This window comes from Meleagris gallopavo, chromosome 2, assembly GCF_905368555.1.
Source record: "Meleagris gallopavo chromosome 2, MGAL_WU_HG_1.1, whole genome shotgun sequence".
Lineage (NCBI taxonomy): Eukaryota > Metazoa > Chordata > Aves > Galliformes > Phasianidae > Meleagris > Meleagris gallopavo.
The window spans coordinates 41,645,403-41,667,156 of record NC_139405.1 but is presented as its reverse complement, the minus strand read 5'-3'; the positions used below and the strand labels follow the sequence as shown (position 1 = coordinate 41,667,156).

Below are 21,754 nucleotides of genomic sequence, written 5' to 3'. Positions count from 1 at the left end.
TCCTCTATATCACTTGAGAGTTTGTTTATGCAACAGTGGGTAGATTCGTGTACCTGAACCCAGAGTTTAATAATTGATCTCTTTTGTGTAGAACAGCATAGAACAGCACTACATGCTGCATAACGCAGCACAGTGGCCACTCCAGGCACTGTCAGCATCTGCCCAGAAGCTTGGGGTGAACGTACTGCTTGAACTACTGCCCTTGGGATGCTGGAAACAGGGAGTGAAGTGCACGAACTGTCACTGCACGGCTGGCAGAGACACAGCCGCATTGTTTCATCTGACCGAAAGTCATGGTCATGAGCGGTAATGGAAGGATGACAAAGGCTTGTCCCATTCCTTTGTCACACAGCATGTGGCCCTTTAAAGCAATCATCTGTGACCTCAGTGACTCAACACCAGGGACAGAACAGAAGGGAAAGGAAATGCCAGAGCATGACACAATTGTTTTCCAAGCTAGCAGGTTTTTGGTGCAGAGCCAGGTGCTTGTACCTGGGCTCACATGTGCGTCGGTGAAGCTGCTCAGGATTAGGAGCTGTATGTGATGCCTGTGTCATGAGCCAGCCTCTCCTCATGCAAACTGAGATAGTTTCTGTTCCTGTGAGAAGGGGTCTGGAGTTCTACTGGTGTGCAGGATAGAATTTGGTATAATTAATCTCTCAGCCTATTGTTGCTTTCTTGTGGATCTAAAGTTTGCTAATTCTAAGGCCTGTTGACTGTATTCAATATCTCTTCCTGTTTAACTTTGTTATTCCTGCCTCCTGCCCTTTTTTTTTTTTTTTTTTTCTGGGGGGGGGGGGGGGGGAAGGGGGACTGTCTTTTCATTTTCCCCTTGAACTAGAGTTTGCCTGAAGTGTGGATGAGTCACAGATAACGTATTTCCTCTTTTCTGAAGCACATTTACATTTTTGAGCAATTACAGCTGACAGTGATCAGCTATACATTCCAAAATATCCTTTTCAGGGAAGAAAAAGGAGGAACTGTGATGCTGAAATCAGCTTGAAAGGTAAATGACTGAAAGAGAAAGAGAGAGAAATAAGAGACAGAGAGTCTTAGAAGGGCAGCCGGACGTAGGCACTTACTGTGCAGCATTTGATGGCAGTGCTTCAACTGATAACGTTCCTGTAATCAGAGCCACTCTGTCATACCTGTCAGCAGCCATCAGGCAAATCACAGGCAGCTCTAAATACAAATATCTAAAGCAAAAGGCATAAATAACCAGAAAACCTATTCATTGCCTCTGCTTCTAGCCTGGCATTTTCTGAAGAGTGGGAAGGTTAGTTTATAATGGGATGTAAAAGATGCTGCCCCCATCAAAGCCATAGAGCTCCAGCTCCATGTTGTGGCTCTCACCTTAAGGGCTAAAGTATTTATAATTAAATATTATAATGATTGAAGTAATTATAGCAGTTATTAGTTATGCTAACTAATAGTTTAAAAACCTTTCATTTTTGTCCTTTTTTTTTTTTTTTGTCTTGGAGGTCAACTGAAAATGGAGCTTCCCATCTTGGCTTGTGTCCAGGCTGTGGACTTTGTTTCTCATGTTTCTGTGGGCTTTTTTCTTCTTGTAGCAAGTACTCCCTTCATAAAGAAATCTGCTACTGAGGGCAACTATAGCCTCTGTCTTTTCATCCCCAAATTGTAAGGCTGTGTGAGCTTAATAACAGAAGTCTAACAGAGTACTAAAGTTAAAGTCAGGCTTGTCATATGCAGTCATCAACATGACAGGCTAATTCCAGCTGTCTCTTTCCACATATCAGAACACCTTATATAAGAGCCATCAAGCACTCATTTGTAACAGAGAGTATTTGTGTAATGATCAGTGGTGCCACATGACAGTCAGCTGGAGCCCCAGAAAGGGTCATCTTGACCTTCAGCTGTGACTGGAAGAAGATAATATTGCAGTCTAGCTACAATCAACAAGTTATTCCAGTAAATCTTCTGTACCTTCAGCACCAGACAGGTGCAATAGCTGCTCTTTTAAAGAAGAATATCTGGGAAGGAGTCTGCTCTAAGCATCTGCCTGGGGAATACTTCTCAGTACAGCTGAAGAGTGCAACTAGGAAGTTGAAATCTGCATAACCATCCTGCTTCCTGGTTATTTCCTCATTCCTGGTGTACTGCATCATCTCATCTAACAGTAAACAGTGTTGTCAATTGTTTTCTCTATTTCTAAGAAGTGGATGGGACTGACAGGACTGGAGAGTTCCAGCACTCAGGTACTTTATTGCAGAGACTAGTCTGCTTGGTCAGGGATTCTCTGGGAAGGACAGCACAGCAGCAGAGAGTGAAGTGCTCATTACACATAAAAATTCCCTGTATGGTAACTGCTGAGTCACAGGCTGAACCACTGATTGAGCATCTGGGGAAAGGACCCTGTCAGCTCTGGAAGCACAGGTGAAGGCAATTCAGCTGTGTGACCGGCAGGGGTGGAGCCTGGCTGCACCTCTCTTAGACCTCATTTAAGGGCTGACTGCCACTAGGGATGGATCTCTAGTTGGAGATCTCTCCTTTGTGGAGTTTTCCTGTGAGCTTAGATCTTTGGAGACAGGTGAGCACGTTTCCTTTGTAACACCTTTCCATTGTGCTAGTCCTTTTGTTGTTACACTTTCTGTATCACCATTCTACTGTGTTGATCTGATGTTACAGTCCCTCTAGGTTCTTGCTCATTTGTCTGAAGATCTGTGGATAAATCTCAGTTTTCAGGAAAAAAAAAAAGTGATAGGATTGTAAACTCAGTTATTTATTGAGCTTGAGTATAGCTAAAGCCTCATTTCCTGAATATGTGTTAGATGATGAAACTAACTTAGTTTCACTCCAGTTATTGATCTGTTCCTTACTTCCTTGACTACTGTCGTCCTCTATCAGATGAGGCCTAGGCAAAGTCTAGTGTTATTGAGAAGCAAAACCTATTGTTGGATCAGGTGTGAGGCTGGAGAGAGTTGCCTAAGCATGGTTTAGGTGACAAAAAAAAACCCATAGAGGGTGCTCTAGATAAATGCCTTGAGATAGGGCTTCCAAAGCCCAGACATATGCCTAGGGATAACACTGAGTAAGAGAGAAAGCCTAGAGCTGCAGGGGGTGAGCCTGCAAAGGCACTGTCCAAGGATGGTGCAAGCTACAGAAATTTTTGCTTTGAGCTGTTTTTCTGTGTTTCTTAGGTGGATGTCTTGAGCTAAGGCTCTACCAAAGTCACTGTTTATGGCTAGGGTTAGTCTTAAGTAAGAGACTAGAGCTGCCCTTGACCTGAATCTTAAAGTGGATTCAAAAGAATGCTGTAGCCTAGATTAAGAAAATAGTAATAGTAAATTCTTCAGAGAGCTTTTTTTCCTTCAGACCCTAGATGGGTTTTCGTTCAAAGCTGTGCTGCAGCATCCAGGTTCTATAGCAGTTCTAGTGAGGAAAAGAAAGGTCTACAGAAAAGCTTCTTGTGCTCTTCTTCACTTTGACTTGTTCCCTATAGACATGTCACCAGAACTATGATTTAAGTGAAGTGGGGATCAAAAAGGGCATAGAAAGTAGAATGAAGGACAAAACAAAGTGGACTGTGAGAGAAGCTGCAGATGAGCTATAAATAAAAATAAAAAAATTCATGGATGAATATGTTACTTTGTTGAGTGGGTTGAATTTCTGCTGACAGTTGAACTCGGAAGGAAGCTTGATGTAGAAAGCTGAATATATATTCATATTTTAAAACTAATCTGCTACTAATCTGCTCACAAATCTTACTTGGTGCAGAGTAGACTTCATAAATGAGATTTTTTTTTTTCCATAGCAGATAGCTATGGGCTTCAGAGAAGAAATAGAAATGATCAAAGAATAGTGAAAGAAGACCATCTTGGCATCTAAGCTCTGTGTAAGGATAAGGATGAGGTACTCAGGGAGAGATGAGAGGAAGATGTCAGACTTGACAAGAAGCAGGAGGCTTGAGAGACCTGGTCCTGGAAGGCCTGGTCAATAAGAGATGGGTGGATCTTTGCTGAAACTAGGGGGAATGTCTTTCCTACCTAGACTTCCTTCAAAGTTGACAGTTGCAAGGTGGGTGCTGTAAGTACCAAGCTATGAGAAGACTAACAAATGGAAGAACACTTAACAGGACACATTTGCTTTTTGTTGTTCGTATCAGTGTGCAGGGAAATAAGTAAACAGATGACTGCTGAAGACAACTGGAGTCAGTAGACAGAGCTGCATGTGTCAACCCTGTATATACATTGTTCATGCGTTTTCTTAAGGCACTGCTGAAATCTTTCCATCTCCCAGTAACTTCATTTCTTTATCTCATACAGTCCCAGAGCTTGGGCCAGGAAGAGCATCATCTGTGAAATGTGCCTGGCCCCATACATTTTGCATGGGCATTTGATATGGTGTCATTGCTTACCACAGAGCTTAAAAAAAAAAAAAAATGGTGCTTTGAACTCAGCCCTAGCTGCTGCTGTAAGTATTTGTCAGAGGGCTTTAATAAATGCCTATTGATAGCTTCACTGCTGTTGTGATCATTGCCTGACAGTATTTGAAATCTTGCTTGGTTTGCTGAAGGGTAACTTATTTACACAGCTATCCAGTTTACTGCCAGTATTTTATTTAAAATGGGTGAATATGTCAGCCATGGCAGGGCTAATGAAAAATAACAGGAAAATACCCTAGAAACTGAGGAGAAGCTGCAGCAAGTTATATCCTTACCAATGGTACTCTGCCCTAAACACTGTGAGGAAGGGTGGCTGTTGTCTGACCTACTGAGTCCCACCTTCTAAGTGCTATGTACAAAAGTGCTTAAGTCCAGAGCTACCTGAGGAACAAGGGGGCTCCATTTGAGCTTTTCTTGCTCACTGCTGAGAGCAATCTGTCCTGTGTTGTTTTTTCTTCACTTCCCAATTCCAGCATAGTTTTGCAGTAAACCTTGATATTATCTTAATGTCTGTACCACAACTACTGCTTTTAAAGATTAACTCAATGCTTTCAGAAGTAAAGAGCCAGATGTCTGGGTGCCTCTGTGAGCACAGGTTAGCCAACTCCACCTCCCTGCCCAGACTGTTATGGCAGTTTTTCTTCAGATGAAAACTTGAATATATTTTATAGCAGAGAGCTTCAGTGGTCAGACTCTTCTAGTCAGCAATAACAAAAACAAGTTCTGCTAGCTTTTCAGCCACCTCTGTCAATACTTTTGTTCAAGGTAGCTTTTTGTAATATAATAGCAGTGATTGTCTTCTTTACCCTACTTTTTCTTCTTGCCAATGCTGGACATACAATGGTAGGAAGGTTTGAAAAACATAAATTGAAAGTGGGCAAGGGCAGTAAGTTTTTTAACTCCTGGGAGTTAAACCAAGAGAATCAACTGCCAGTTACTGTTGTCATGCCAACTTAAGTTTATATAAATCAGTGGGGTTACAGATAGAGCAAATGTTATGAGACAAGAAAGAGGCTTTGAACTCTTCTGTTCACAGTCTCTGCTATAACTGCTTGTCCATTGCCTGTGTTGTCTCACTTGCCTTGATGTGGTGCTGTGAATACCAATTAAGTGCTGGAATTGAGAGAGAGGACTCAACTGCTCTGGAATGAGAGAAGCAGAGTTGAAGCAAAGGCTCATGTAGTGCCATACAGCAAGACTCAAGGCAGAGATGCTCTCATCAGCCTTTATTAATAACAAATTTAGAGAGGTATGTGATGGTGTCAACTTTCAGGTACTTGATTTTCCTGAATCTGCCAGTACCTTTTGGAGCGCTGATTGTACTGAGGTGTTAATTTGCAGTCCAATCAGTTCTTGCTTTTAAATAGCATTTCACCTGTAGTGAAATGACATTCTTCAGTTGTTGGCCAGATATGTAATAAGATAGTTTATAAAGTAGTGGCAAGGATTGTCCGTTTGGCTTCTTGCAACTAGGCTTAAGTTTTCCCACACTGACATAAGCATGTGTCTATGTACATGCAATCCTAAGTGAATTCCTGGTGGTAATATACACTGAAGGTGAATTTTGACACCAGTGAACAGCAGCGCACTATTGAGCTACAAGATTTCAATTTTTTTGGAATAACATTTGAAGTGTTAAATTCTATTTGCATTCTACTATGGAATAACTTCAAAATTTTTCAATGGAAGAGATTTTTCACTTCAGGTTGTCACTCAAGAAATGCGTCCATCTTAGAGCTTCAGTTAAAAAAAACAAACATCAAAATTGGAGTATCTGGGTGAAGTACTTTGGTTTTGACTTTATTAGAGTTCCTGTGGGATGGGTTTAACTGAAACTATCACCATAAGTTTGGTATCTTTTAACATTCCCGTTTATGTTGTGTGTTTCTCATTTTGAACTTTGATATTTTGATACTCAAAAGGTTTAACACTCAAGATTAAGAGACTTTTTGGACTTCCTGCTTTGCACAAACTCTATTCTTTCCTTCCAAATGAAAATTTAAGGCAGTGATTAGTAAATATACATCTGAAATTGCGAGATCTCCCTACAGACAGCAGAGGTTGGTTTACACAGGAAATGGTGTTTCCAGTAATTGAATATAGTGATATAATTTGTAGCTGCACAGCCACAAGTTTGTGCAGATCAGATTGCTCCTGATTAATTAGATTTTCTGTTTATCACAACACCACAATCTTAAGGCAAAAGACTATAATTCCTGTTTTATTACAGCCTTCCAGGAGGCAAAAGGCTTCTGGTAACTGCTTAGCTTTTCACATCACTGCCCGTCAGATGGGCTGCCCATCATGCAAGCCATGACAAACCCTGCAGCACTGCACTGTGTGCCCCACTGCTGAATCATCCTGCATGTGATCCTGGGGTGCCTGCAGCTTGTGCATATGTGCACACATACACGTTTACATAGACACCTGCATGACAAGCATTCAGTGCTGTTCTGATTTTGAAAAACAAACTTTTTTTAATATGAAGTGGAAGAGCAGCTCTTGGATTATGAGAGTGGTCTTTTCTCAGGTGATTTCAGGACTTATTTTTCCTAGCATTTAATGCCTCTGAGAAAGAAATTCGTGTGCAACATTGTGGTGTTTGTTCTGGAACAAGTGTGGCTAGCTCCAGTGCAGCTCATTGCCCAGACAGTGTTCAGGGCAGGAGAACATGATCCATTGTTTTCCTGCTGAGTGACTCCATCCTCGTGTCATTGGTCCCATGTCAAGGCCATTACTGAATTTGTCAAGCAGTCACATCAGTTCTGGAGAAGGGAAATGTGCAGTGTGCAGTGCTGGGAGCATATTGGCTTTCACAGGATTTCTGGATCAGGTCCATCTGATTGCCTATGTTGCTAGCCCTTACCTGTTGCTTTCAATGTATGCTGTGCTGTGCCCTGGGGCGGGCTGCACAGGAGAAGCACCAGTTTCCTCTCAGAGTTGTAGCACTCAACAGCAGCACAACTGCAGTACAAATGATAACAAGGTGAAGTGAATGATTGCACCTGGCTGCCTAGTGTTTATGTGCATGTGCTACTTTTGAATCTATTTCAGCAAAGGAATTTGTGTAGAGGAAGCGGCAGGGACACTGCTCTGTGGAAAATGGACCCCAGGCAGGAACAGTGCATTCTGCTGAGCAAGGCTCCTTCTGAGCCAGCTAAACCATGGGAGCAGAGGCATGCCCTAACCGTACGTACCCCATCACTATACAGGTTTTCTCTTAGCATGCATGCAACATCCTTACTCTGCAGAGCAGAGGGTTGGGAGTTGAAGTTGTTAGCTTAGACTTCACAGCTCTTCAGCAAAAAGAAACCTGGTTGCTCTACGAACTTAGAGCAATGCCTCTTGCTCCCTGCCCTTCTCCAGAGGACAAGGGGGAAAAGCAAGGAGCAGCAGCAGAATAGTCAACCAAGCCTGCTCATTCCCATCATACTGCTTGCTTGTGAGCCATCGCAGTCAGGATGTCTTCCAGACAGACCTTTATGGTTATAAGTATTCTGGGAGCAAAACCAGTATTGGGATCATATTTTCCTTTTTTTTTTTAATAAGGAAAACTAAAATAACTAAGGTTTTATCTTTTGATGGCTGAGAGAGAATTGTTCTCAATTCTTACCTGTGTTATCACTCAGTGCTTTAAAACATTCAGACTCATAAATGAACCTTTGTCTTTCCTTAAAGGCAACCAAAGCACTTGCTGCTCCAAATTCTCCAGTGTTGAAGTACTCTGCTCCAGTTTCTACAGATTGCTTGTTCTGGCTCTTCAATATTCCTAGTTTAGTTTTTTCATGCTGATATTACTGTGTCCTTTCTCAGATGTTGTCACTAGGGATTTACAGGATTCTGCTTGGTTCAGGCCAGCTGTGATCCACCTCTAAGCTCAGGAGGATTGAGAGCAGGCTGAACACAGGTATCTTCTCTAGGATGGTGTACACCATTGAATGATGAATGTCAGAAGTGAAGGAAAATATCATTATAGCAGCCTCCACTTGCTCTCACAGAAAGCTTACCATGCGACAGAAGTGGTCGAATGTATTTCTACAGGGGTGGTCACAGCTCCACTGCAGAGTGTGGTATAGGAGTGACGGATGTGCATTAAGCATGGCACTTGAGTAATGCAGATGGGTGACTGTGTTAAGGAGCAGTATTTCCATTAACACTCATAAATCGCTGTGTACAGAGTGTATAGCCATTCCTCTTTAACTAGTGCTTGGCTTGTGAACTAAAAGGTTGTGGTAGAAAGGGAGAAATTTGCAGATGCCTTTTGGTGTCATCTCAAGCTGCTTAAATATATTTATCTCAGTACTAACAGAATACAGAATTTCCAGTCTGTGAATCCTTGCATCTCAGAAAGAATGTTTGTATTTTACAAGTAACCTTGCTCTGGCTAGTTGAAATACGAGCACACAGCATTTAAACCAATAATACCGTCCAAGTTGTAGTGTTTTCCTTAGACTCCTGGGTATCGGCTAGCTGCAACGCTGCCAAAGGACATTCCATAGTCAGAGGAAATTGAATGTAGGTGGGCAGCCCAGAGCCCAAGTGCATACTTTATAAGCTCTCAGTTGTTGTACTTAGAGGGGTGAGTCACACAATAATCATCCTATTATCAAAGTCACTTGGGTGTGTTGGATTTTTCTTTTTTTTTAAACTTAAATTTCAAGTAAAAGTTGCTGATATTTTTCCAGAGATTTAAATTCTGAAAGTAGGAAAAAATATGAAGCAAAGCAAGTTGGCTGATACACATAAGCATGTGCAAATACTGCTACTTTAGTTGTGAACTGTTTTCTATTTAAGTGCCAAAAAATATATTAAAGTATTTTTGAATAAACCGAGGCTGAGGGCCTCTGGCAAGCAAAGGGGTTTCGGATGTGGCAAGCAGACATCAGACTGACCTTCCATTCTGGAGAATGAGTGGCTTTCTAACTAGGAAGGATTAACAGCTGGGTAAGAAGGCAGGCACCTGCAGGATGAATATATAAATACTTGTGTTTGCATATGCAAAATATTTTGCTCCCAAGGTTTCAATCTGCTATAAGATGAAAATTGTTGGGTTTTTGTTATTCTTCAGTTGAGCTCTTAAAGCAGAGAGCCTTTTCCGAAAGACCTCCTAGGTTAGGGTGCTGTTTGTGAATTCATGATCTTTTTTGCTAAGTGACTCCTGTGCCAGCTGCTTTCTCTGTGCTGCTCTGCATACCCACATGTTTCTGTGAGATTTGCTAGCACCACAAGTAAGTGGGCTTGAGAAGAGCCCTTCTGAGAGTAGGGGGGAGCTTTGTGGGCCTTCAGCGTCCCCTTCTACCCAATGCTTGTGCCAATCCTTTTCTAATGCCAGCTATCCACATTGCACACAAGAAGGCCTCATCTCCTGCAATGAACAATTCCAAGGCAAGTTTTCTGCTGAGGGATCCTCATGGCTTCTTCTATTTCCCTTGGGTTTCTCTCTTCTGTTATTTCAGCAGGGGAAGGGTGGAGCAGTGCCTTGGTTAGGGCTGTCTGCCTGCTCCTTTCCTTTCTTGTGATGGAAGAATGTTAACTTGGTCTCTGAGGCCACCAGTGTCTTGCCCAGCCCATTGCAGGCATGAGTCAGGGGCCAGCACCGGCTGTCACATCTCCTCCAGCTGGGAGGAAATGGCTTGCAGTCAGAGAGACAGAAATAGAGGTACAAAAGGAGTATCATCAATGTCTGTTCTCTCTTTTTCACTTGGTTTCTTCTTAGATTACCCTGTTTTAAAAGCTGTTAGTATCCTGACAGCATAAATGAGGAGAAACTTGTTCCATTTAAATGATATTAGGAACTCATTCTCTACTTGGAAGCCATTCTTCCTGTTCTCTGATTTGTCCTTCAAAGGTATCCTGGAAAAATCAAGCCTCTTTACTCATATTGCATGGTCTCCATGTAGTCCTGCTGCTGCTGCTTTTCTCTGAAATACACTGCAGGAGAGCAGAAAAGCTGTATAAGTGCTACACAGACCAGACACAAACCAGAAATCCCTCTCCAGCTGCACACCATTCTTTTGTAGAAGTGCTGACCCAGTGGTGTGAGGGAGTCATTCAGCAACATCATTGCTGGAGCTAAGGGTCTTGTGAACAACACTACAGCTGAGGAATTGGGAGCTGAAAGCTTATTTTTTTTTTTATCAGAATTGATTTTTATCTTCATAAGAGTAATGCAGTTCTTGTTAAGAAGGAGGCAATATCTTTCCTTGTATTATGCATTACATATCAGGATCCTTTAAGGGCTACTAACATTGGCTCAGTGATCTCAAATTTGTATCTGGGTGCCTTCTAAGCTTGTTTCCCCTTTATTTCCTTCTAGTGCTCTGGGGGCATACCAGCAGGCAGGAACTATTATCAGAACATAACACCCTGCATTTCTGTGACTCAGCATCCTTTCTTCCTGCAGAAGCTGAAGTGCACAAGATGCTCCATGGCACAGGTGTTCTGTGGATGCTGGCTCTGGCTTCAAGGATCTCCCAGCCTCATGCATTCACAGAGTGTTTCCTGGCATTGAACATGAGAGCAGCTACTTATCATTTTTTTCACTGAAAACACCTTTTCACTCTGCTATTGTAAACCATATTCTTAACAAGGATGCATTTCAGTTGTTCAGCAGTCTGTGTATAAACTAGCCTTTGTACCAAAATGCTTAAAGTACTGTTTTGTGAATAAGCTAGCACCCAATCCAAACTAATGAAGCTAATGAAAGCCTTTTCATGAACGTTAATGGGAGTTTGATCTTCTTGTATGCTGCTGCACATCCAGGATTCCTGCTGATCTTTAGCAGGGCAAAATGGCACAAATTCCCTCCAGAGTAGGGCAGAAGTATACATCTAACTACTGCTGAAATGCCCTTGGTGAGACATGTGGTAGGGTTTGATTACTTATTTTTTTTTTTTGATGCAAGTGAAGTGTTCAACTTGGCGGTCCTCAGGACACTATTTTTCTTCTCCTGCATCCACTCTCCTACATAGCTCAGGTTGAAGGATCCTTTGTAGGCCTTCCAACATGCCATCACTGGAGGGAATGACATCAGGCAGGGTTAGCATGGTACCTGTTGAAGGTTTACTCTCCCTGAGCCATCTGCTCAGGGACAGCAACTGTCCCCATGGGAGCTGTGAGATAAGGGAGAGGATCTCGGCCATCACCTGACCATCATTTTGCCCACAGGGACAGTGGGCAGTGACTGTGAGAAACATGGCCCTTTGCATCACAGCCTCTGGTTGAAGGACACACCAACAGATCTCCACCCAGTGCTGATCATCCTGTCCCTGTACTGGGCACTGGGCGAGGCCTCACCTCAAGTACTGTGTTCAGTTTTGGGCACCTCTGTACAGAAAGGACATGGAGGTGCTTGAGGAGGTCCAAAGAAGGGCAACAAGGCTTGTAGGGCATATTCTCCAAGCCCTTCACAAGGAACTGAGGCTGTTCAGTCTGGGGAAAAGGAGGCTGAGGGGGGACCTTATTGCTCTCTTTCAGTACCTGAAAGGTGCTTACAGCAAGAGCGGGGTTGGTATCTTCTCACAGGTGACAAGATGAGGGGAAATGGCCTTAAGTTGTGCCAGGGGAATTTTAGGCTGGATATCAGGAAACACTTCTTTACAGAAGGAGTCGTTAAGCACTGGAATAGGCTCCCTGGGGAGGTGGCTGAGTCACCATCCCTGAATGTGTTAAACTGTTTGGATGTGGTGCTCAGGGATGTGAATTAACAGAAGGTTGTTAGGGTAGTATGGTTAGGTTGTGGTTGGACTTGGTGATCTTTGAGGTCTTTTCCAACCTGAGTGATACTATGATTTGAAGCTCTTGTACTTAGACTTGTTTCATTTCAGAGGTTTGTTATGAAAGCTACCATAGATGTGCAGCTCAGTACTCTAAAAGTAGGAAGATGCATGTAATTGTTGTATTTTGCCAGCTGCTGCAAAACACAAATGTAACGCCTGATCATGAAGTGATCAGTACTTACATAGCCCAGCAAGCAACGTGGAATGGAAGCAAGCTTTGCAGTGAGGAGCGGAGATGTCATTAAGGAACCATACTCTGGTCTCTGTCTTCCATGAAGTGATATGTAAGAATAGTGAAGAGACAGTTACTTTAAGAATTTTGAAAGACTGTCTGTGTCCCTTTAAATAAATGCATTTTGTTTTTTTTTCCCCTCATAAAACTGTGGGCTCCTGTTATTATTGCTGACCCTCCATCTATTGTTCACCCTCCTCCAGATGAAGTTTATCTATTGGTTCACCTTGCCCTAGAGATCATGCTGTGCAGCTGAATCCCAGTTTGTGCCATTTTTGTGGCACTGCTCATTAGGCAGGGTAAATGATGTTGGCTCTGTGTATAGAAGAACAGTGTCAGTGCTGTCTCGTTTTCAGTTGTACCTCATTACAAATGTCCAGTTTCTGTGGTCACCAAGTTTCCCCTTGCTGCTTGTTAGTTTTTCTCATAGTGTTATCTCCTCATCTTTCAAGGATACAAGAATCACCCTGCAGAGCAAAGATCTCAAAAATTAGATGGTTTTGCTGAGGGAATGGCACACATGTAGTTTAGCACTTAATGAACGGATGCTGAAGAGTTTTGTTTAAATTAGCACTTGGAGGCTGAAGGGGTAAGGAGAAAACTAAAATATTCTTAACAGTGGCAAAAGAAATTGCATAGAAATTGCCTGCACACAGCTCTTCAACTCCTCTATAGTTCCATTTCTAGAAGCTGTGCTGCCTAGCATCAAGTTGTGTTTTTGGACATAAGGATATTCTTCTGTATATCAAATTTTCCACCTTCCTTCTCATCAAGGCAGTTGTAGCTCTTATACTCTCTAGTAGCTGCTGTCTTTCAGGCAGCTCCTCATGAGCTCAAACAATCACAGAATGGGTAGGGTTGGAAGGGACCTCAAGGATCATGAATCTCCAACCCCCCTGCCACATGCAGGGCCACCAACCTCCCCATTTAATACTAGACCAGGCTGCCCAGGGCCCCATCCAATCTGGCCTTGAACACCTCCAGGGATGGGGCATCCACAACCTCTCTGGGCAGTCTGTTCCAGCACCTCACCACTCTCCCTGTAAAGAATTTCCCTGACGTCCAACCTGAATTTCCCCTCCCTCAACTTAAAACCGTTTCCCCTTGTCCTGCAGTTATCAACCCTTTCAAAGAGTTGATTCCTCTCCTGTTTGTAGGCTCCCTTTAGATATTGAAATGCTGCAATGAGGTCACCCTGCAGCCTTCTTTTCTCCAGGCTGAAAAAGACCAGCTCCCTCAACCTGTCTTCATAGGGGGAATGCTCCAGTCCCCTGATCATCTTCGTGGCCCTCTTCTAGACCCTCTCCAACAGCTCCCTCTCTTTTTTGTACTGGGGGTTCCACACTTGGATGCTGTATTCCAGATGAGGCCTCACAAGAGCAGAGTAGAGGGGGACAATCACCTCCCTGTTCCTTCTGGCTCCCCTCTTCTCATGGAGCACAGGATACCATTTGCCTTCTGAGTCGCAAGGGCACACTGCTGGCTCATGTTAAGTTTTTCATCTATCGAGGCCCCCAGGGCTCTCCACAGGACTGCTCTCAAGGACTGCTCCTTCCAGTCTGTATGGATGCCTGGGATTCTTCCGGCCCAAGTGCAAAACTCTGCACTTTGCTGTGTTGAACCTCATCAGGTTCAGCCAGGCCCACCTTTCTACCCTCTGAATGGCATCCCTTCCTTCCTTTCACCATGTCAACCACACCACTCAGCTTGGTGTTGTCAGCAAACTTGCTGAGGGTGCACTCAATTCCATCATTAATGTCATTGATAAAGATGTTAAAGAGCACCGGTCCCAAGACAGACCTCTGGGGAATGCTTCTCATTACTGGCCTCCACCTGGACATAGAGCCATTGATTGCAATTACCACCCTCTGTCTGTGGCCTTTCAACCAGTTTCTTATCCATCGAGTGGTCCACCCATCAAATCCACATCCCTCCAATTTGGAGATAAGGAGTGTTAAAGACCTTGCTCAAGTCCAGGTAAACGACATCGGTCACCTTTCCCTTGTCCACCGATGCCGTCACTTCATCATAGAAGGCCACCAGATTGGTCAAGCATGACCTTCCCCTGGTGAAGCCATGCTGGCTGTCTCGGATCACACGCCCATTCCTCATGCGACCAAGCATGTTATCCAGGATGATCTGTTCCATGATCTTCCCAGGCACAGAGGTGAGACTCAGCAGCCTGTAGTTCCCAGGGTCCTCCTTGCTCCCTTTCTTGTAAATGGGAGTGATGTGACCCTTCCTCCAGTCATCTGGGACCTCACTTTACAGCCATGACTTTTCAAATATGATGGAGAGCAGCTTGGCAACCACCTTGGCCAGTTCCTTCAGAACCCTGAGATGCATGCCATCTGGCCCCATAGACTTGTACACATTCGGTTCATTCAGTCTCATGAGGCCGTCTTGGACCTGCTCTGTCCTCACATTTTGGGGGGGGGGGATTTACCATCCCGGTCCCCACCTAGAGGTTTAGGGATGCAGGGCTCAGTAACGTGAGAAGTACTGGAATCCTGGCCACCAGTGAAGACCGAGGCAAAGAACTCATTCAGTACCTCAGCCTTCTCTTCGTCTGTTGAAGCATGTTCTCTTTTTACATTTATACTTGCTTTGGCCTGTCTCTTCTGGCCAATGTGCCTGTAAGAAAGTCTTCCTATTGTTTTTCACATCCCTCGCCAAGTTCAGTTCCACCTGCGCCTTGGCTTTCCTGATCCCACGTCTGCAAGTCCGGACGGCATTCCTCTATTCTTCACAGGTGACATGCCCTTGTTTCCAGAGCTTGTACGCACCTTTCTTCGCCTTCAGCATGCCCAGCAGGTCCTTACTGAGCCATGCTGGCTTCCTACCTCCTCTGCCCGCTTTCTTATTCAGAGCAATGGAGAGTATTTGTGCTCTCAGGAAGGCATCCTTGAAGAGCAGCCAGCTCTCCTCAACATCTTTGTTTTTAAAGACAGCATCCCAGGGGATCTTGGCCAACAGTCCATTGAACAGCTTAAAGTTTGCTCTTCCAAAGTTCAGGGTCCTGACTCCACTCTTTGCCAGGCCCACATCCCTCGAGATCATGAACTCAACCAGGGCGTGATCACTGCAACCCAGGCTGCCTCCAACCTTAACACCATTAATGATTTCCTCTGCATTGGTGAGCAGCAGGTCCAGCAACACTTCACCTCTGGTTGATCTGTCCAACACCTGGACCAGAAAGTTATCATCAGTGCGTTCCAGGAGCCTCCTAGATCTCTTGCAACTTGCTGTGTGGTCTTTCCAAGAGATATCTGAATGGTTAAAGTCCCCCATAAGGACAAGAGCCTGTGAGCACAAAGCCTCCCGCATCTGAAGCAAGAAGGCCTCGTCAACAGTCTCCCCTTGATCAGGTGGCCTGTAGTATACTCCTATCACCAGCTGGCCTTTGTTAGACCCATCCCTAATTCTAATCCATAGGCTCTCAACCTGTTCCTGACCATTTCTCAGAGGGAGCTCCTCACAGTCTATCCACTCTTTGACATAGAGGGCAACTCCCCCACTCTTCCTACCTAGCCTATCTCTTCTAAAGAGCCAATGTCCCTCAGTGGTGGTATTCCAGTTATGGGAGTCATCCCACCATGTTTCCATGATAGCAACAGGGTCATAACTCTCTAAGCACGTCACGGTTTCCAACTCGTCCTGCTTATTTCCCAGGCTGCGTGTACTGGTATAAAGGCACTTCAGCTGGGCTTTCCATCTCACCACCTTTATAGTGGATCTAGGTTCCCCCACAACAGGGCATCCCCAACACTCCCCTGCCCCAGTCCATCCCTTCACCGTCATCGCCCATCAAGTTTGGTACAAGCCCTTGAACAACCCGCTCAACCCCAGCAGCCCTGATTTTGCCCCCTTTCCCCTTCATACCTAGTTTAAAGGCCTTTCAATGAGTCCTGCTAGTTCCTCAGCTAAGATCCTCCTCCCCCTCAGAGACAGGCTATTTCCATTTGCTGCCATCATGCCAGGTGCTGAGTAAGTTGCCTCATGGTCAAAAAAAAACAAAATTTCTGTGTTTGCACCAACTTTTAAGCCATTTATTCATGAGGTGGATTTTTTGGTACCTCTCAGTATCCTGCCCTGCCACTGAAGGTGTAGAAGAAAACACCACCTGCACGCCCGCTCCCTCAACTACCCACCCCAGTCCCCTGAAGTCTTTCTTGATAGCCCTGGGATTTTTCTCAGCAACTTCGTCACTGCCAGTCTGGACTATCAATAATGGATAATAATCAGGAGGGCAAATCAGACCAGGAAGTTTCCTAGAAATGTCCCTGACCCATGCCCCAGGGAGGCAGCACACCTCCCTACAGGTAGGGTCAAGCTGACATATAGGGCCTTCTGTTCCTCTCAGTAGGGAGTTTCCTACAACAACCACCCTTCTGTCCTTCCGGGTGGAGGCAGTCTTGAGGCGTGGTGTTGACCACTTTACCCGAGGCAACCTCACGGGTTGACCTCCCTCCACACCACCACTCAGCTCTCCCTCGAGTTCCAGGGCCTCAAAACTATTGCGCAGAACTACTTGGGGAGCCGAGGATGGTTGGGATGGGGGACGCCTACTTCGTTGAGCCGGTACCTGTTTCCACTCCTCCCCCTTTCTCAAATTGTTCAAAGGGGGAAGAGAGGACAGGAGGCTCACTGCAGCACCGTCAGCCTGCCGGTTCCCCCTCCCATGTGCCGTTTCCCTTCTCCCACCTGTTTACCAGGCAGCGGGGGGTGAGATGCTCCACGTGGTGCCTTGGCTATGCACCAAGAACAGGCTACAGTAGCCCTCAACTACCAACTGGCAGCATCTGCAGAGACAGTATTCACATAAAGGCAGAATCTGTTAGTATAATAGGGCCATAAGGAGTAGATGGACAAGTATTCTCACCAGTATGGAATGATAATACTTAAATAACCATGAATATCTTGAAGAGCATCCTCATCTTTATACATCCATTTTGTGTTGTGGTGTTACAGCAAGTTGGCATCGTCAAGAGTAGTGCTACATTCATGCTGTAACTGCTGTGGAATGAAATGAGGAGGTGTGTTCAAAATGCCTTTTCTATTGGCTAGGGAGAAAGGGAAGAAGAGAAGGAGATACTCTTGTGTAAATAATGACATTTTGTTCTACTGGCTATTATAATAGAGACAATACAGATATAAAAATGCCTATTGTAATGTATGTATGATTAAAAAAAAAAGCTCTAAATCATTTTTCAAAGTTAATTGAATATAATAGAGCTAGGGTTGTTTTTTTGATTGTTTTCTTTATAAAGGCTCTTATGTCTCTTGTGAATCTTCTCCTGATGTGCTGTACAAAATCAGTATACCTTCTGCTTTTAAGGAGAACGGTCATTGATTCTACATTTTGGATGGGATTTCTTTATGTTCACTCCATTCTTCTCACTGTACTTACATCTGTGTTTCTTGGTCCACTGAAGCAGATGTGCTGCAAATAGAGAACATGCTCCCGTTTCTCCTTTTGTTTCTTCCTGGCTGGTCTGAAGCTGAGATCTCTGTAAACGGCTGTGGATTTTGATTTCCCACTGCTCTTGTCAGGGTGAATTTTTACTAGAAAAACAGCCAAGCTGTGCATCTTTGGTCTCCCTCTGTAAGTCCTGTTGAGATAAATGGGCTATTTCAGCAATTAAAATTGGAAGACATCTCAAAAATAAGTCACATCTTCATGGCTCCCAGCCCTAGAGGCTCCATCTGGACTCTCCCAGCTGGGCAACAGCAGAGATTTGGCTCTAATTCAAGAGGCACGACTGCTACTCACATGTGTGTGCCTAGGTTTCCATTTCTGTCCCATCCCCCCATGTCCACAAGCTATCCTAGTATCTGTGTCCTTACAGTTTTAACACTGGCTTGCTGCTGATGAAAGATGGCCACCAGCTCCATCAGCTCAATGTAATTCCCTAATAAAATGTCTGCTGGTATTGGCAAGAAACCCCCTAAGGAGTATATCTTCTGGAAAGACAGCAATTAAAAGAGATGGCTGGGGTAATTGTGCTTGATTGAAAGGAGATATACTTTTTCTAGCAGAAAAATAAGCACTTAAAAATGTTCGGCCAGCCGAGGACAATTATCTGGCCGGTGACGTGCAAGTACAGAGGGCAGTTAATCCATTTTAAATTGCTCCTGCAGTCAGGAGAGCAACTTGGAAATGCAAGCAGGCTACCTTGTGCTTTGGGTGCAGGCAGAAACACTTCTTTGATATCTGAACGAGGCTTGATGTGCACAGCCATTCTTTTCCTCACTGTGACTTACCACCATATGCACTCAGTAACAAGGCTCTTCTCTTGCCTTGTAAACCCTGCAGAGGTAATCTGGATCTGGGATTGGATAAAGGAATCATCCTCTCCCTTTCAAGGTGCTGCCAATAAAATACAGTCTGTTTTAAAGGTCTATAGTTGACAGTGATGTGTTGTTGGAGGAGCCCCAACCTACTGACTGCTGTCCCAGCAGCACTGGCCCTGACAGGAGAAGCTGGTCCTTATGTCAAAGACAATATATAGGTGTGACAGAAATGCACGCAGGATACACCAGGAGAGGAAAACAAAGCCATGTCTCTGCTCCTTTATCCCACTGCTGTGTTTTAAATACTGAGTCACAAAATCTTTTTTTCTTTCCCTTGTTGCACTAGGATGATGAGAGAAGAGTGATATGTGAGTATACATTAAGGGCAGTTTTCTAAATAAATCTGGAAGCCTCCAGAACCAGCCCATCCTTGGATTTGCCAGCATCATAAGTCAAAACACCCATTTAGATCGCCTCTAACTTGTGTGCGCAAAACACTTCAGACTTGCTTATGTGTTACAAAAGAGGGAGGGGGAGAGGACCTGGAGCACTGATACACTTCCCTGCCACTCCTTCCCCATAACTGTGAAGATCTAAATTCACATGCTCATTTGTAACAGCACAACAGAGAAGCCTCACGGTATTGTCTGGTTTAGCAGGATTTGCAAACCACTTGAGCGCTGCCATAGGGTACCAAATGCAAGCATTACCTCATTGCCACGTAGTGTTATTGGCTGGAGATAACTGAAGGTGGGGAATTATTGCCTACCCACATGGTGAGAGCCAGATTTTCTCATTATCTCTTTCTCTTTCTTTCAAACCAGCTGACCCTTTTAATAATTGTCATCTGTAGGGACAGCCACCCTTTGTGGATGCATCCTATAGAAGCTGGGAGGGGCGGCACAAATGCAATCAGAAAGAGATTATATGGGATCAATAGAAACAATTTAAAAATAAAATATTTAAGGACAATAAACGCTTGTGTGTTCAATATGGCAATTTTAACCTTCTTTTAAAACTGCTATTAAATCCCACTGAACAGCCCTGAACATGATGTGATCATTATAATCTATAAGATTTCTTGATTTTTTATTTTGCTAAGTCTCTGTATGCTTCCTGAGGCCAAATCATGTCATTTTAATTCAGGACCACCCTCTGTCACAGGCTTTCAGAAAAGTCATCAGTGATTGCTATGAGTATGAAAAGCCTGATGATTACAGCATCACTTGCTTCTTGTGAGGACATTGTTTCTCACAGCTGCAGAGAATGTATTGTCCTGGTGGAAGGCACCACAGAAGTAGAATATCATCTCTAAGTTAAATCCCAGAATACTGTCTGGCAACACAGTGTAACTCACCTGCTATTGTGATGACTGGACAGAAGTGGCAGAACCGAGACTGGAGGAGCAGTGCAAATCCAAGCAACCCTCCTGCCACTGGCGTTGCTTTTCTCTTAGATCTTATTTCTGTGAAATTCCTTTTGGCACAGAAGTAATTCAGTGTATATTAAGGAAGGGTCTCAAGGGTCACCTCTTGGTGAATAATATGACCAGGTGCAGACCCAGTTCCAAAACCCTCTTTGGCATCTGTGCCGTTCAAAGCTGTGTGCTGTGTGTGCTGCAAGTGGCCTTTAATCCTGATTTCCTTTATGGCAGTTATTAATAGGGGACTGAATTCTCTCCCTTTTTGTCTGTCTGATGTCGTTTCCTTTGTTTCCTGTTAGGAGCAGCACAAGGGTATAGAGAACAGACAAACTGCATTATCCTGATAATTAACTATCTCAGCAATATAGTGGCACCACAGCAGTAGTAATGCTGTGTAACAATTTGCATACATTAGTTTTCATGTCCCAGGAAAGCAATTTCTGTAGCATTTAAGAGGAAAATTGGGAGGGAAAAAAAAAAAAAAAAAAAGGAGGGGGAGGGTTGGAGTGAGGTAAATACATGATTTTTATTCAAAATAGGATTCAAATATGAAAATGAGTCCAACCCTGAAAGCACTTGGAGCCTTGTTAACATGGCTGCAATTATTCTTGAAGCATTTAGAGGACAATGTTTGGTTTGAGATAATATTAGGCACCTTTAGGACCCATTCATCTCAACCAGAGCTGTGCGAGCAGGATATCTCAGCTGCATGCACCAGATTGACTCCACATGTGCAGCACTTGTGATGCTGGTTGGGCATTGCCACCTGCGTTACTACCTGGCTTGCAGAGCTCCATTCTTGAAACGCAAAGAGCTCTGAGCTGAAGATATCCCTGAAACATATCACCATACCAGCTGATCATGTAGCGGCAGTATGTCTGCTCTGGCAGTCACAGTTCATTCCTATTGTCACTTAGCCCCATTCTCCTCTGGTCAGAGCCACCTCCTCAGTGATGCTGTGCTACACTTATCCCAAGCATCTTTGACTCCAAATTGGTTGAAGCAATCAGAGCTGATGCAGGAGTCCATGGTCTGGCTCCAGGGAAGTAGGAGACCCTGTACTGGTTTCTGATCGGTGGGAACCTGCAAGCTCTGTGTTACCTTTACAGATTCCGTTCCACCTTCATCTCCATGTGGCCTAGCAGCATGTGGTCCTTAAATTCTGTTCTTCCTTTCAGTTCTTCTTTTCAGTGATTTACTCTGTGGCTTTAGGAAGAGTACTTACTATCTGTGTGCCTGAATTTTCCCAACATAACCTGGGTGTATTAATTAAACAACTTCCTCGGAGGGGCGTTGTAAGGTTTAATGAATTCGTGCTTGCAAAGTAATTTAAGATTTCAGATGAAAACTGCTAGAGAAGTGCAAAGAGCATTATAATTAAAACAGAGAGGATCCGAAATAATTATTATTTTGAAGCTCTTGATCATAGTAAGAGGGGAATATTTATGTTTGAAGTTGCTAATAAAAACATCAATCACTGTATTACGAAGCACACGTTTTTTAGTTAAATAGCATTAGTTAGTACTCTGCTATTTATTATTCCACTTACTATTTCCAATGTCTTTGCAGAGAAAGAAAAATGTATTAACTTAAATTGATTTTCTCCAGATTTATATCAAATG

At 43.9% G+C, this 21,754-nt stretch overlaps 1 protein-coding gene and 1 long non-coding RNA gene across 3 annotated transcripts in view; one reads left to right on the top strand and one right to left on the bottom strand.

Annotated features, from left to right (window-relative positions):
* Nucleotides 1-1,794: 1,794 nt before the first annotated feature.
* Nucleotides 1,795-21,754, top strand: part of LOC116216326 (uncharacterized) — a 29,343-nt gene continuing 9,383 nt past the window's right edge. The window contains exon 1 of one of the 2 annotated variants that reach the window (XR_014882158.1): nt 1,795-2,219. This is a non-coding gene — a long non-coding RNA (uncharacterized LOC116216326). The other variant, XR_014882157.1, reaches the window with a different exon arrangement.
* LOC146544950 (uncharacterized) lies at nt 16,225-18,005 on the bottom strand. Its single transcript, XM_085218534.1, is given in 3 exon segments — nt 16,225-16,432; nt 16,434-17,018; nt 17,826-18,005. Coding segments are annotated over 3 exon segments (900 nt in total). The 3' UTR covers nt 16,225-16,297.